At 36.7% G+C, this 15,539-nt stretch overlaps 1 protein-coding gene across 1 annotated transcript; it reads right to left on the bottom strand.

Annotated features, from left to right (window-relative positions):
• Nucleotides 1–203: 203 nt before the first annotated feature.
• On the bottom strand, nucleotides 204–4,379 carry LOC120084721. Its single transcript, XM_039040533.1, has 8 exons — nucleotides 3,930–4,379; nucleotides 3,193–3,234; nucleotides 2,941–2,982; nucleotides 2,488–2,586; nucleotides 2,298–2,375; nucleotides 1,791–1,830; nucleotides 1,006–1,170; nucleotides 204–571 (listed from the first exon to the last, which is right to left on the bottom strand). The coding sequence occupies exons 1-8, from the start codon at nucleotides 4,377–4,379 to the stop codon at nucleotides 549–551; spliced, it is 939 nt and encodes a 312-aa protein (XP_038896461.1). The 3' UTR covers nucleotides 204–548.
• Nucleotides 4,380–15,539: the final 11,160 nt, after the last annotated feature.

Raw genomic sequence — 15,539 nt, 5'->3', positions numbered from 1 at the left:
AGTGGAACTTGAGATTGGGAGAAAAGAAAAACAGGAAAAGAAAACAATGAAAAACAGAAAAAGAAAATCAAAACAGAAAAGAAATAATCAAAGAGAAACAGGAAAAATAAAAGTGATGAAGGTAAGGTTTTTTTTTTTATACAAAAAAAAGGAAATTAAAGCCGGAGATGGAGAGTGAGATTTGGAGGTAGAAACAAAAACAGTAGGCAAAAAAGAAGGGAGATGAACCAACGGAGAAGAAAGAAGACAATATCAAAGTATCACAGCCTCTCCAAGCCCTCTAGAACATCTGAAAACATGAAACTATCTACATACCAATACCAAAATCTATGAACCAATTGCACTCAATTACAACAATAAAATGAACAGTTTCTCTTGTTTACAACTTTGGCAGAGAGGTCTGGCGCTAAAATCACATAAATATTCACTAAAGAATCCAGACCAAAAGCAAATGCATAAAACAGAAAAAACACTACTGCCGATGAGAAAACTGGGCAGGGCTTGCATATGTAGTTAGTCCATCTCATCTGTTACTGATATCACTCCGATCACCCTCGGCCCCTCCCTCCAACTATATCGGAAAAAAAAAAAGGCAAAGGAAAAAACTAGATTAATAAGAGGAAAGATAACAAGTCCATTTGTAAAAGCTTTTGTTTATGGTTTTCTTTTTCGTTTTAAGCAGATATTTTTCTTGATTATGGTTTTTTTTTCCTTCTATTTGAACCATTTTCTTTGCTTTAACCTACTTAAGTCAAATTTGAAATCATAGCCAAATTTTAGAAAACTCTAAAACGAAAATAGTTTATCAAACTCCTGTATTTTGCTAGTAAAATTTGGCCCAAGTTTTCTTAAAAGGTTAAAAAACTAAATGAAGAAAACATAAATAGATAAGGGGTAGTAGAGTTTATACAAGGTATGGAAAGCAAAACCAAAACTATTAGCCAATGAGAAAGATAAAACAGCAAATTTATGTTCCATCAATAACATAGATTCAGTTTAATTTACCTCTGTTGGCACCAGGTTTTCCACCAGGGCCACCCTTTCCACGGCCTCCAGAAGCAGCTTTAGCACTATCATCAAAGCCTCGCCCCATTCCTTTAGCTGGTCTTCCACCAGGACCATCTTCACGTCCTCTTCCTCTTCCACGCCCTACACCCGGAGGTTTCCTATCTGAAAATTCAGTGTCCAAGCATCAGTTTCCTTGATACTATAGCTCTTCTCAAAACCAAGGGCAAAAGAGAAATTGATCTTGGTATTTAATGGCATAGGTTATCTAGACTCGTTAGATGTTCTGGACAAATCAAGAGTCCAATACATGCAAAGTGCAGAATTAGCAAATGTATTTAGGGGCAGTTTGGGAGGTTAGAATATAATCCGGATTACTGGGAGTCAGAGAAGTGTTGGAATATATGATATGTCAAAGACTGAATGGAAATGGGATCATGAAGCATGAAAACGGTGGGAAAGAGGGTTGGTTTGAAAGCTGTAGGAATAGAATGAGTTTGTTATTACAAATCGGACAAAAAATGCTCAATCCAAACATGGGTTTTTTATTATATTCCATTCCAAACCCATCCCATTCCAGCAAAACAAACGGGCCCTTAGTCATTTATGGGATGTTATCAAATGTTCATCTTTTAGACTTGCTACATGGATTTTGTACAAGATTTCAATAAGAAAAAATTTAAGAATCAATTAAATTGATTAAACAATTACAGATTTCCTACATGCAAAATATCTTTTTCTTCATGTGACAAACAATTATATTATAAAATGCAAATATAGTATACCTGCTCGGCTTTTGGTTTCTTCCTGAACTTTGTCAATAACCTAAGAAACAATACAAAATTAGTGAAATAGAACACTTCATGAGTGCATGTAGGTGCACATTTGTGTCCATGCATGCGTGAGAGAGCTAACAATATTGCTAGTGTACAAAAACTTGGTATGAATTTATTATGATTAGGACATGTTAAAAGAAGGGTGCTAACTTCTATCACCAAAAAGAAAAGAACAGTTGTATTAACTAACTACATTGATGGACGACGAGAAGACCATATTCACAAGATAAAGATGATCACAAAGTTGTAAAAGTACCAAGTAAAAGAAGAGAGGAAACAATATTAGAAACCAGAAACAAAAAATGAGATGTGGCTGACAAGCATGTGACAGAAGTGGAAGAAGAACTAAATTTTAAGGCATCTGACTTTCTTGTTCTACAAGCATATTATATGAAAGGCCCTCTGTACATCAAACATCACAATTACAGATTCAAAAAGGATAGCTTTCATGAATACCTCATCTGGAACTCGCAAATACTTGATTGTATTACCACGGATATAACATTCAGGCATTCGCCAAAACCGGTCACCATCCTGACATTTGATAATTGGAAAACTTAGTCATTATAAATTCAAACTCCTAGAAAAAAAAGTACAAGAAAAATGCATAAGAGAAAAAATCGTCAATAAAATAGAAGTGCATTACTTTAGAAGTGCAGATGACTTCCCGAAGATGAATGTTCATCCATGTATCGCAATTAACCAAATGGCCGTTGTAAGTCTCACCATTTTTCAACTCCACCAACTGTTGGAACACAGAAATTATACATTTTTAAAACAAGATCATAAACAAAGTCCTCAAAATAAAGTTTCTTGACAACAGCCAGAAAAGCTCAGACAAAGCCATATACATCCACCATCGATCAGTGTAGTGGCATTTAAGATTTAGCCAAGCAAAAAAATTCAAATAATAATAATAAAAACAATCATAATAGGAGCTCTGGGGACTGGGTTCAAAACATATTATCTCCGCCTATCTAGATATCAAAACAAGTAATAATCAAATATAATTCTCTCTCTTGAACTTAGTCTAGGTGCCTGTAAGCTCACCCATGTATTAGCAGATTTGAAAAGGGGATATTTGAAAGAAAACCCTTACCATTGGGTGCCCTTGAGCAGTCTTTAGGAGCGAAAGAGGAAGCTGCAGAAAGAAATTTTGATCAGAACGAACCCATGAAGAGAAAAGAGGAAACAAACAAGTGACAACCAAGCATTTGGAGGAAATGATTTGATTCATCAGAGACGTTGAATAAATAAATAAATACACGCTGAAGATACACACCAGGCAAAATTTAGCAACTGGACCAAAAGGAAAACGAGAACAGATGAAAAAACAATTTCAGAAACATACCATCTTTAAGGATACGAAGCAGACACTAGAAGCAGATACTACCTGTAGGGAAAAAAACCCAAAAGAATGTCAAGTTTCCAGATGATCATACATTTGAATAAACGGAGTCATATAAAGAAACATTGACTCATGCATTGCTCCTTGACCATTTTTATTCAAGGCATCCTATGACTTCTTGTGAAGTCTTAAACTGTGTATCACCCTTAACCAATATTATTCAAGGCATCTGATGACTTGCGTCATTCTAATCCATCACACCGACACTTGGCCACTTTTATACACCGTGACTCCCCTAAATCCAATAGTAAGATATCATCACCCAAACGGAAAACTGATATTCACCCAACTTTCAAGGTTCTCTAACCTCTTCCTCAAAAATGCATGAGACCTACAGCTTTCAAGGTTCTCTAACGTGCTAGTTGCTACAATGCCATTATGTTTAAATATCCAAAACGCAAATAATTCAAGAATATAAGACGTTTACATCATAAGTAATAGATATAATACATATAAAGCATACAGCGTTTTAAAGCAACCTTAAACCTTAAACCGAACACCTTGAATCTGAGTCTAAACTACAAAAAGAGTACCCAAAAGTTATAAATAGAGTTCTAACACCTAAAACTCATCAGCAAGGACCCGTCTACAAATAAAAGATTCCAAGTGTTGGAGATCAACTAAAGAACCATATGTAGTCCAAAAGAAAGATTAAGAGTGTTCTACCCACCGAAACTTACCCAAGTATACTTGAATTGAACCCTTGCTGGAACGGGTCCGTAACTCAAATCTAACGCTGAATACGAGTTGGTAAATGTCGAACCTAAGCGAAAGGAAGAAAAACGCTTCTGCAAGGCGTTCGAGTCACGTGGATGGTGCCACCAGGTCGCCGGAGATCCTGGGTTGGTCTTCAACGGTGGCTGGTTCACGCTAAAGAAACTGACGTGGTCTGGTCTCCGTCTGCAATAACGCTCGTCGCTCGCCCGCAAGGAGAAGACGGCGGAGCGACTTGTGTCTTCGCCGGAGAAGGAGTAGAAGATGAAGACGGCAGAGGTAAGAACGATGAAGGAGAGGAAATGAAAGGGGAAAGAATCTCGCGAGAGGTTAGTGATTTCGGGGAGAGAGAGATAGAGAGAGGTTAGGGTTTTCTCTTCCAATTTTCTTTCCCTAATAAAAATACTAACTACCATCTGTCTTCTATATTATACTATTTTAAATTAATCGAAAAAACGATTTTAAGATTATTGTTAAAATGACTTTTGCAGTGTTTAAAATTAATTTAATATGTAATTTTATATTTTTAAATATAATTTTTATATCATCAAAATTATTTTTTAATAAATAAGGGTATGTTTAGGAATTATTTTCAGATGGTCAAAATCATTTTTTTCGTAAAATCCTGAGTTTTTGGAACAAATTAAGGTAATTATCTCTAATTATTAAGTTTTAGTTTCCCTTTAATTTTAGGAATTTGAGATTAAATTAAGATAATTGTAAAGCCTCATCAATTAATTTGAATTTAAATGATCAAAGAATTGAATTAATTATCTTGGAAATATTGGGTTTTACTTCCTATTGATTTATTTGGGTTTAATTGATATTTTTATTTCTTAATTAGGAAGATAGAGGAGAAGAATTTGGAATTATGAAGGGGTTTAAATTGAAATTGGAATTTAAAATCTTACAAGGATTTGGATTTTATTAAGGAGAAGGGAAAAAGGGTTTCTTGAAATATATATATATATTTGAATGAGCGCTTAGAGTATGAGAAAATGAAAAAAAAAAAAAAAAAGACAAAAAACAGAGAAGTTATTGTATAAGAGATACCTCGGTTAGCGTCAGGTTAAAAAGAAAGAAAGAAAGAAGGGAAAGAAGATTTCGTGAAGCACATTGTCAGCCCATCTTCTCACACAAACCCAGCAAACGCCGCTCGCAAAAAATTTCACAAAATGACCCAAAACCCAAACACTTTTCTACCACTGACCTTTTGTCCATGCAAAATTCCAAAATTACCCCCCATTTAAGAAAAACCTTCATACCATTTGGTGAACGCATGTCTCTACGAATACTTTACAACGATAGGGTCTCCCTCCATTTCGTTCATTTCTTGCTTAATGAATTTCTCTTCTAAGTGTTTTCTCTCCGAAGTCAAGCAATCCTCGCAGGTACCTCGTCGATCGTCTCTACGCACTTGCCACCGTCGTCGTGATCTGAAAGGTATGAGACTTTTTTCCTTGAAGAATGCATGTTGATATTTGAGGTTTGACTAACTTTTAGGGTTTAATCGTGTGTTCTTTCGTAATCGATAGTTGAAAGGATACTAACCGATCAGATAGAGAATAATAAGCGAGCGTTTAAAGAATATTAAGCGAGCTTTTAGATATTACTAAGCGATCAGATAGAGATTACTAACCGATCGTATAGAGAATACTAAGCGATCGGATCGTTTAGGTTTATATAGTGCGATCATTTAGCTAACTGTTACGCAATCGTTTAGATATCTGTTATGCGATCATTTAGCTAACTGTTACGCAATCGTTTAGATATCTGTTATGCGATCGTTTGGCTAACTGTTACGCGATCGCTTAGATATCTATTATGCGATCGTTTTAGTTTTTGTTATGTGATCATTTAGTTTTTGTTGTACGATAGTTTAGGTTTTGTTATGTGATTGTTTAGTTTTTGTTATGCGATTGCTTTGTTTTTGTTATGTGATTTCTTACTAATTCTTGTAATGTACACAATTGTTAGATTGGTAAGATGACCGTCCTTGCTAAGAAATATTTTTCCGCTATAGTCGCTTGCCAAGTCCACAAAATTGCCCCTGTCATTAAGAAAAAGTTGACAGAAGAACAGATGAGACTGTATAGGCAAACGACCTTTGGTCCTCTGTTGGATATAGATCTTGTTTTTAGTGGACAATTTTTGCACCACTTTCTGCTAAGGGAGGTAGCAGATGCAACCCAGACGTTATTTCATTCAACATTCTAGGGAAGGAGGTAACATTCTCCCAAGAGAATTTTAACTTGATAACTGGGTTGTGGCCGACCAAGGAAATAGTGGAAAGAGAAACAAGTGGTGAAAGGCTACGAGAACTCATTCTTGGACCCAAAGATGGAAAGGATAATTCTTGCAAGGATGTGGAGATCGCCTTTGAGAATTTCAATTTTGCTAATGACGAAGATGATGTCAAGCCTGTATTATCACTGTTCATTGAACGGTGATGATTGGAAAAGATAAGAAAACTCAGTTCGATAGTAATATATTTGGGATTGTCGATGACCATGACGTCTTCGTACATTATGACTGGTCTTCTCTCTTCTATGGACGTACATTGAATAGCATGAAGACTATCATGCACGGGAAGAAGCAGGCATATGATTCAAAGAAAGCAGAAGGTGATCACCAAGCCTCACATTACTGTATAAAGGGATTCGTACTTGCATTCCAGGTATGTACTTTTATTTCTGATTCACTTTAATATATATTGAACCTATGTTATGTTCATTTAAGAAGTTTACATATCATAGGTTTGGGCTTACAAAATTTTATCCACATCGAGTAAGTTCATAGCCACCAAAGTCAGTAAGGTTGCAATCCCTAGAATTCTTAGATGGACTTATTTTCATGCTCCATCTTATAAATCATTAAGCAATAAAGTTTTCCAGCCAAAAAAAGTAAGTAACCGATCACTTCTGACTTGCTCATTTCTTTATAGTTTCATGCATTCTGACTTGCTCATTTATTTATGTACAAACTATTGTTGTATCGAGACTTGTACCTAGCTTAAAGGAGTTAAGGTACAAGGTAAAAGAACTCTTATCAAAGAGTACCTCTGAGCGGAAGCAAGATCGTTCCAAACTCATTATGATAAAACTATTGCATTCATAATCAAACAGACTAGATATGCATTTGACAATAAATTACGACATGCTTTGAACTTTAAACATCAAAGAGAACAAGATACATACTAGTTGAAGAACTTTTCTTCGCTTTTAAAAACTCGCTCTCATCAAGGAAGTAAATATTGTTGTCGTTGAGATCGTCTAGGCAATCATCCACCAAATCTTGCTGTCGTCTACCACGAACGGATTTCTCACGAAAAAGGCAGTAGGGAAGACACCACTACTCGGAACAATCTGTATTCTCGGAGTGAGAATCTAAGAGGTGTGTGCTTTGTTGGATTTGGTAAAGGGAAGGAGGAAGGAACGATCATTTACCATGACCAAGCAAGTGGGAGTTATCAGAAGTTTATCCTATAGACTAATGCTTGATCGTTTAGGTAAAGGTACACGATCGTGTAGTAAACTAAGGTTGATTAGATAGACGATCGTTTAATAAAATGCTCGAACGCGTGATCGTTTAGAAAAAGCTAGACGATCATTTAGGTAATTCTATGCGATAATTTAGGAAATGTGGGTGTGTGCACGATCATTTAGTAAACTTTGAGCTATCGTGTATGCTCTCAGTTTGCTAGGCGATAGGCAGTGTACTCAACCGGTGAGCGAATATCTGATCTCATTGCAAAATGAAAACCATTTTCATTTTATCCTAGAGTTACGAGAATTGAATGCAACCTCCCACTATCTCATTCGGTTGCGGGGAAAAAACTACCAACAATTATCCCATAATTGTTAAATTAAAAAAATAAATATAATCTTATTGTATTTATAACTTATGGTTTAATATTACATCATATACAACATATGAACCATAGTCCCTTTCTCTTTCACTATATATAAATCATATTTATATCATTCTCCTCCAATTAATGTATCTCATACATCATGTCAACTATATCATATATAATTGACCAGATCAATCATATCATATATAATCGAACTCCCTCTTGTCAATTTAAACACTTCAAACTGACCCAAAAACTGATTCTCAACTTGAATCCATTGAGCTACTAAGGGGACCTTATGGAGCTATGGCTCGAAGCTCCAACGGTACGTGAATAGCTGACTAAACTCTTTAGCCATGAGATCCACCATCCGTTAACTACCAGGCATTCCATTAAAGACCGACAACTGCACTTTTCTCGCCACAGATATATTTCTGTGTCATCGAATATAACCAATCAATGGTATGATAACCCTTCACAGATGCTCGTAAGTACAGTTGGGCCAATTTACCGTTTTGCCCCTATAGTTACATCTAACTCCTTAAGTACTACTCATCCCTCTAATGAACAATACAACATAGTCCTATTATGTGTGGATACCTCTCGGGGCATGAGAAGGTATGTGGCGCCACATCGTTCAAGCCTTGGAATCAGCCTTTAAAGGAGCAATCTATTTACTTACCCCTGTTTCAGGGAAGGAGTGAATTTCATCTTGTGTAGCTGAGTTCCTAGCTTCCAAATCAGACAAATCTGCAAAGTGGCAAGTTTGAGTCGGTGATCTGGCCACTCACACCAATGCAAATCAAAGGACTGCCCTCAAAGGCAGGAATTCCCAACTCACTCAAGATTGAGGTCATGTTACATACGGTCATCCAAGTGAAGTGAAGTCTCTGTCATGAACGACGTTATATAACGAGACTATAACATTTCGTGGTCCGGTCTTATACAAAATCCTTGCTATAGGACGCCCCCGCTCGCATGTCTCCACATGAATGATCAAAATTAGATCATCTGTAGCAAGTCACAATACTTGTAACTATTCTACAAAGTGGGGCACTCCGTAGTGTTACAAGGATAAAGTTTCCCTCCTATATCTATATATTACAGATCATTTTCGTTATCACTTAAGGCATGATCCACCTGTATGTCTCCACATACATGCTTAAGTTACAACGATAACCAGGGATCTTAGTTTATTGGTTTGTGGTAAAGCAAATAAAACATCCAATGTTTCATAGACAAAAGTGAAGAAAATATCATATATTATTACATCATAAGCGTTTGTTTATTACAGTGTTTACAAACTACAGGACCCAACGAGAGTTTAAGGAATCTATCTCTCACTTGTCTTAAAGCGAGCGGGGTGTACAAACACCTAGTATAAAACAATAAACTAGGGCACTAAGGCCCAGCATAAAAAATCTCCCACTTTCCCTAGTCCAACCACGGGCAATCCTATAGACCCATGCTCTGAAGGTGCCCTTAAAAACTATAACCGTGAGAGCCTTCGTAAATGGGTCAGCAACGTTGTGCTTTGAAGCGATCTTCGTGACTATCACGTCCCCTCGATGCACTATCTCGTGGATAAGATGATACTTCCGCTCTATATGTTTGTCACACTTGTGACTCTTGGGCTCTCTAGAGTTTGCCATAGCATTACTATTGTCACAATAATGGGTGATGGGCCTAGACATGTCTGGAACAACTTCCAGATCTGTCAGGAACTTTCTGAGCCAAACGGTCTCCTTAGCAGCTTCACAAGCCGCTACATACTCGGTCTCCATCGTGGAGTCAGCGATACACCCCTGCTTAGTGCTTTGCCGTACTACTGCTCCTCCATTAAGAGTGAATATTGACCCTGAAGTGGACTTCATAGAGTCCTTATCAATCTGAAAGTCAGAATCCATGTATCTTGTAAGGATAAAATCCCTAGTTCTATCACGAGCATGTAGTCCCTCGTTCTCTGAAGATACTTGAGAATGTTCTTGACTATGGTCCAATGACCCTATCCTGGATTAGACCAATACCTACTGACTATTCCCACAGCATAACAGATGTCTAGTCTAGTACAAAGCATTGCATACATCAAACTGCCAATGACATATGCATATGGGACCCGTCTCATCTCCTCAACCTCTTGAGGCATCTTAGGGCACATGTCTTTAGACAAAGTAACTCCATGCCTGAATGACAGTAGACCCCTTTTGGAATTCTGCATTGAGTACTTGAGCAACATGTTGTCAATGTACGATGCCTGAGACTGCGCTAGTACTTTGTTCTTATGATCCCAAAAGATCTGTATACCAAGATCAAACTGAGCCTCTCCCAAATCTTTCATTTGGAATTGGGTCATTAGCCAGTTCTTAACTACAGTCAGTAGTCCTACATCATTCCCAATGAGTAGGATATCGTCTACATACAATACTGGGAAAACTATTGAACTCTTGATGATTTTCTTTTAGACACAAGGCTCATCAACGTTTTGGTCAAAGTCATACGATTTGATCGCAATATCAAACCGAATATTCCAAGATCGAACTGCCTATTTCAGCCCATGAATGGACTGATTCAGTTTGCAAACTTTTTGCTCTTGACCTTGGCAATGAATCCCTCGGGTTGCACCATATAAATGGTCTCCTCAAGTTTGCCATTCAGAAAGGCAGCCTTGACGTCCATTTGCCAAATCTCATAATCATAATAAGCGACAATGGACAGGAGGATACGGATCAACTTCAACACGGAAACAGGTGAGAAAGTCTCCTCATAGTCGACTTCCTCCACCTGGTATAACCCTTTGTCACAAGTCGAGCCTAGAAGGATTGCACCTCCCCATCTGCACCCTGTTTCCTTTAGTAGATCCATTTATAATCTATAGGTCTTGCCCTATCAGGCTGATCTATAAGATCCCATACTGAGTTGAAGTACATCGACTCCATCTCGAGATCCATGGCTTTGACCCATTCATCCTGGTCAACATCCTCCATTGCCTTTTGATAAGACAACGGAACCTCAACGTCGTCATTAATTACTATAGCCAGGATTTTCGTGAAACTCAGATAGCGAACAGGTGGATTCGTAACCCTCCTACTGCGTCAAGGTTCCCTCAACTCTTGAGGTGGAACCGACCTACCAATTGAACTATCATCAACAACTCTTGCTGATGAAGCAGGCCCTTCAACAACTCTTATTGAAGTTTCAGTAGTTTTGTTGGAACGCTCACGTAACACGATCTTACTGTAAGAGTGTAATAACATGCAGCGGAAGTAACAAGGATCAATAAGCATTCCAATTCATTAATTTTGGCAGAAACTAAAGCATGTTCATCTAAAATAAGAGGGTTTGGATTATACCTTTGAAGAACTCTTCAAGATCTCGATCAAACAGCAGCAATCTTCTCCAAAGATCATCGTGGACCACCTCAAGATATTTCCTACTATCCTCTTGGAACTTTAGACCGAGTTGTGGGACTCAAGAACAGCTTGAAGCAATAGAATTACAGAGAAAAGCTCACCACAACACTCATTCGAAGAACACTTCTTCAGCTGAAATTTTCTCTCAAATTTTTGTAGAATGCATGCCTCTAAATCACTCCATTCTCCTTTATTTATTGCAGGTGAACATGCAAAGAAGAAATGTGCATGGCTTGTAGCTCATGCTTGGAGTTAATAAAGAAGAGGAAGTACATTTTGTGTGAGTATGAAGAATATGATAATGGAAAACCTCATATTTCCATTTGTGCATTTAATTTAAAATTTTCCAATTTTCTTTAAAATCAAAACCAATTTCAAAATTCAATTTTGATTTCAAAACTGAAAATTTAATTTTCTAAAATTAATTTCATAAATTAATTTAATATCAAATATTAAATTAACTTTTGCACAAAATCATCTTCATATATTTAAATCATATTTAAATATATATTCTCCTATTCCATTTAATTTTAATTTGAACGTTTCAAATTAATTTCTCAAGCTACTCTAAAGCTTAACCATTTACGAACTAGTAGGGACCTCACAAACTTACAGATCATGGGCTCCAACGATTCGAGATTAATTGGCTAAACTCATTAGACCGATCTAATCCCCATTCGTTAACTAATGGGACATTCCACTATAGCTCATAGTTGAACTTCTCTCACTATAGATATATTGCACTTATTGAGTAGTGCTATTGGACTACTCTCACCGTTTCCAGATCAAAGGATAATCCCGAACAAACAGGAGTTCATAGCTAGCTTAGGATTAAGATCGAGTTAACCTAGGTTATTTGATAAATGAAATAGTCAGCTTTAACAGTAAACGATCATTATAAAGAAATTTGACTATTTTCGTGGTCCAATCTATATGCAAACTCATTGCATAGGATGCCCCACTCACATGTCTCAACATAAACGATTTGTGGATCACATCGTTTGTAGCACTTTACAACTCTTATAACAACTACAGAGTGGGCTGCTTCCAATAGTGTTACCAGGATGAGATATCCAATTTCATCCATATACTTATTAGACCATTTAAGCTATATACTGTTAACTTGATCCTGTTTATGTCACTACATAAAGTTACAGTAGTCAGACTATAGCCATGGATATGTTTATTGGATTTTCATAATAAGATGCAAAATCAACAAGTTATTATTATTTACTGATAAATAGAATGTTTAACACGAACTGCGAGTTTTTGGACATTCCCAACAATGTCCCACTTGGACTAAAACTCCAGTGAGAACAAATATATACAATATAATGTTGAGAAACATAATGGGAAAAATACAATAAACTAAGACATCTCTAATACCATAGATATTCTCCCACTTGCCCTAGATTACACTACTCGGAGTCTTAGTCCAACTAGATGGCCCTCGAATACTTTAGCCAAGAGGGCCTTTATGAATGGATCGGCAAGTTTGTCTTCAGAGGCAATCTTTATGGCGATCACATCTCCTTTGTGCACTATCTCCCAGATGAGATGGTACTTTCTTTCAATGTGTTTTCCACATTTTGTGACTCCTGGGTTCCTTCGAGTTGTCAACAACACCACTATTGTCACAATACAGTGTGATAGGCAGGTGCATATCTGGAACAACTTCCAAATCAGCCAAGAATTTATGTAGCCATACTGCTTCTTTAGTAGCTTCACATGCAGCCACGTATTCCGCTTCCATTGTGGAGTCAACAATACAAATTTGCTTAATGCTTCTCCAAACTATAGCTCCTCTGTTAAGAGTGAAAACTGACCCTAAGATAGATTTCTTGGAATCTACATCAGTCTGAAAATCAGAATCAATGTATCTTGTAAGGATCAAATCCTTAGGTTCATACACAAGCATATATTCCCTCGTTCTCCTTAGATACTTGAGGGTGTTTTTGACATCAGTCCAATGACTGTGTCCTGGATTGGATTGGAACCTGCTAACGATTCCAACTACAAAGCATATGTCAGGGCATGTAATAACATAGCGTACATCAAACTCCCAACTACAAGTGCGTATGGAATTATGTTCATCTTCTCAACTTCTTGAGGTGTCTTAGAACACTGTTCCTTTGATAAATGAATTCCATGCCTAAAAGATAACAAACCTTTTTTGGAATTTTACATATTATACCTTGACAACATCTTGTCAATATAAGATGCCTGAGGTAGTGCCAATGTTCTATTTTTTTGGTTCTAAAAGATCTATATTCCTAGAACATACTGAGCATCACCCAAAATTTTCATTTGGAACTGTGTTGCTAACCATCTCTTTACGTCAGTAAGAAAACTTGTCTCATTCCCAATGAGCAAGATATCATCAACATAAAGAACTAAGAATGCTATAGTTTTATTGACTATCTTTTTGTATACACAAGGTTTGTCAACATTTTGTTTAAATCCATAAGATTTGATCACAGTGTCAAACCTTATATTCTAGGATCTGGACGCTATTTTCAATCCATAAATGGATCGATTAAGCTTACAGACTTTCTATTTCTGTCCTTTTTCAATGAACCCTTCTGGTTGAGACATGAAATACTTTCATCAAAATAGCCATTCAGAAAAGCTGTCTTAACATCCATTTGCCATATCTCATAGTCATAATATGTGGCGATGACAAGAAGTATTCTTATTGATTTTATCATGGCAACAGGAGAAAAAGTTTCTTCATAATCAACTTCTTCTCTTTGGGTAAAACCTTTTGCCACAGTCTTGCTTTATAGGTCTATACCTTGCCAGTTTGGTCTCATTTTCTCTTGTAGATCCATTTGCAAACTATAGATGTAACCCCATGTGGTTGATCTACAAGTCCCTATACAGAGTTAAAGTACATAGACTTCATTTCATCGTCCATGGCTTTTATCCATTGTTCCTTGTCAACATTTTCCATTTCCTTCTTAAAGATCAATGGATCCTTTAAATGATCATCTTGTATGATGTTTTGAGTTTCTGTTAAACCCACGTAGCATTCAGGTTGTTGAATAACCCTCCCACTACGTCGAGGCATCCCCAACTCTTGGGATGGACATGACGGGACAACAATCGTTGTTGATGGACCGACTTGATCAACAACTCTTGTTGATTTTTCTGTAGTATCTTTAGACAGTTCTTGCAATATTAGTTTACTATGAGGTAGATGATTTTTAATATGATCCTCTTCCAAGAATGTAGCATTTGTCGATATAAATACTTTATCTTCTTAGGGATTATAACAATCCTCCTTTTGTTTCTTTGGGATATCCTACAAATAGGCATAATTTTGAACATGTTTCCAATTTCTTAGGATTCTGTACCAACACATATGCTGGACAACCCCAGATACGGAAATGACGTAAACTCGTTTTGCGTCCTTTCCCTAATTCATATGGTGTTTCTGAAACACTTTTTGATGGAACAACGTTCAGAATATAAACTGCAATCTGTACTGCATACCCCCAAAAGGATTGAGGTAATTGAGCATAACTCATCATAGACCGAACCATGTCCAACAAGGTTCGATTTCTCCTTTCTGCATTACCGTTTTGTTGTGGTGTTTTAGGTGCTGTGAGTTGGGATTGAATTCCATGATCTATTAGATAGTTCTGGAATTGCAAATCCATATACTCACCACCTCGATCAGATCGAAGTGTTTTAATACTTTTATAACAGATTTTCAGTCTCAGCCTTAAATTCTATAAACTTTTCAAGAGTTTCAGGCTTATGACTGATTAAGTAAATGTAGCCATATCTAGAGTAATCATCAATAAAACTAATGAAGTACTAATATCCTCCTCGAGCTTTAACATTCATCGGACCACATAGGTCTAAATATATAAGTTCGAAAGGTTCTTTGGCACGTAGACCTTTGTTAGAAAAAGATCTTTTAGTCATTTTTCCCTCAAGACATGATTCACATGGAGGTAGAGAATTATCTTCTAATTGATTTAGATGACCATTTTTAACCAATCTTTCAATCCTGTTGAGATTAATGTGACCAAGCCTGAGGTTCCAAAGATAGGCGTTAGGAGATATTTTCAGCTTTTTATTATGAGTCTCAGTCGTTTTAAACATCTCTATATTTAAAATGGCTCTTGCTTCAGTTGGTTTTAGTATGTAGAGTTTAAAAAAATGACTTAGACTAAAATTAATAGCTGGATTGTCTAGGTTTATGAACCCCTAGGTAGAACATTCAGTGGAAGGTACTTGGGGCATAAGATGCTTCACTTAAACCTTTCACGTTTCTCCTAAATAGTCCACACCGTGAGATCTAT

This window comes from Benincasa hispida, chromosome 9 (assembly GCF_009727055.1).
Source record: "Benincasa hispida cultivar B227 chromosome 9, ASM972705v1, whole genome shotgun sequence".
NCBI classification, from domain to species: domain Eukaryota; kingdom Viridiplantae; phylum Streptophyta; class Magnoliopsida; order Cucurbitales; family Cucurbitaceae; genus Benincasa; species Benincasa hispida.
Note: the sequence above shows the minus strand (reverse complement) of the source record. Positions and strands in the feature narration are given on the sequence as shown.

What these genes read in the sequence shown, in the direction of transcription:
- LOC120084721 (XM_039040533.1), bottom strand. Translation starts at nt 4,379, where the DNA reads ATGGTAGTTAGTATTTTTATTAGGGAAAGAAAATTGGAAGAGAAAACC. An exon ending in GCTTCGTATCCTTAAAGATG is followed by an intron (nt 2,983 to 3,192) that starts GTATGTTTCTGA and finishes TTCTTTCTGCAG; the next exon opens with CTTCCTCTTTCGCTCCTAAA. An exon ending in CTGCTCAAGGGCACCCAATG is followed by an intron (nt 2,587 to 2,940) that starts GTAAGGGTTTTC and finishes GTGTTCCAACAG; the next exon opens with TTGGTGGAGTTGAAAAATGG.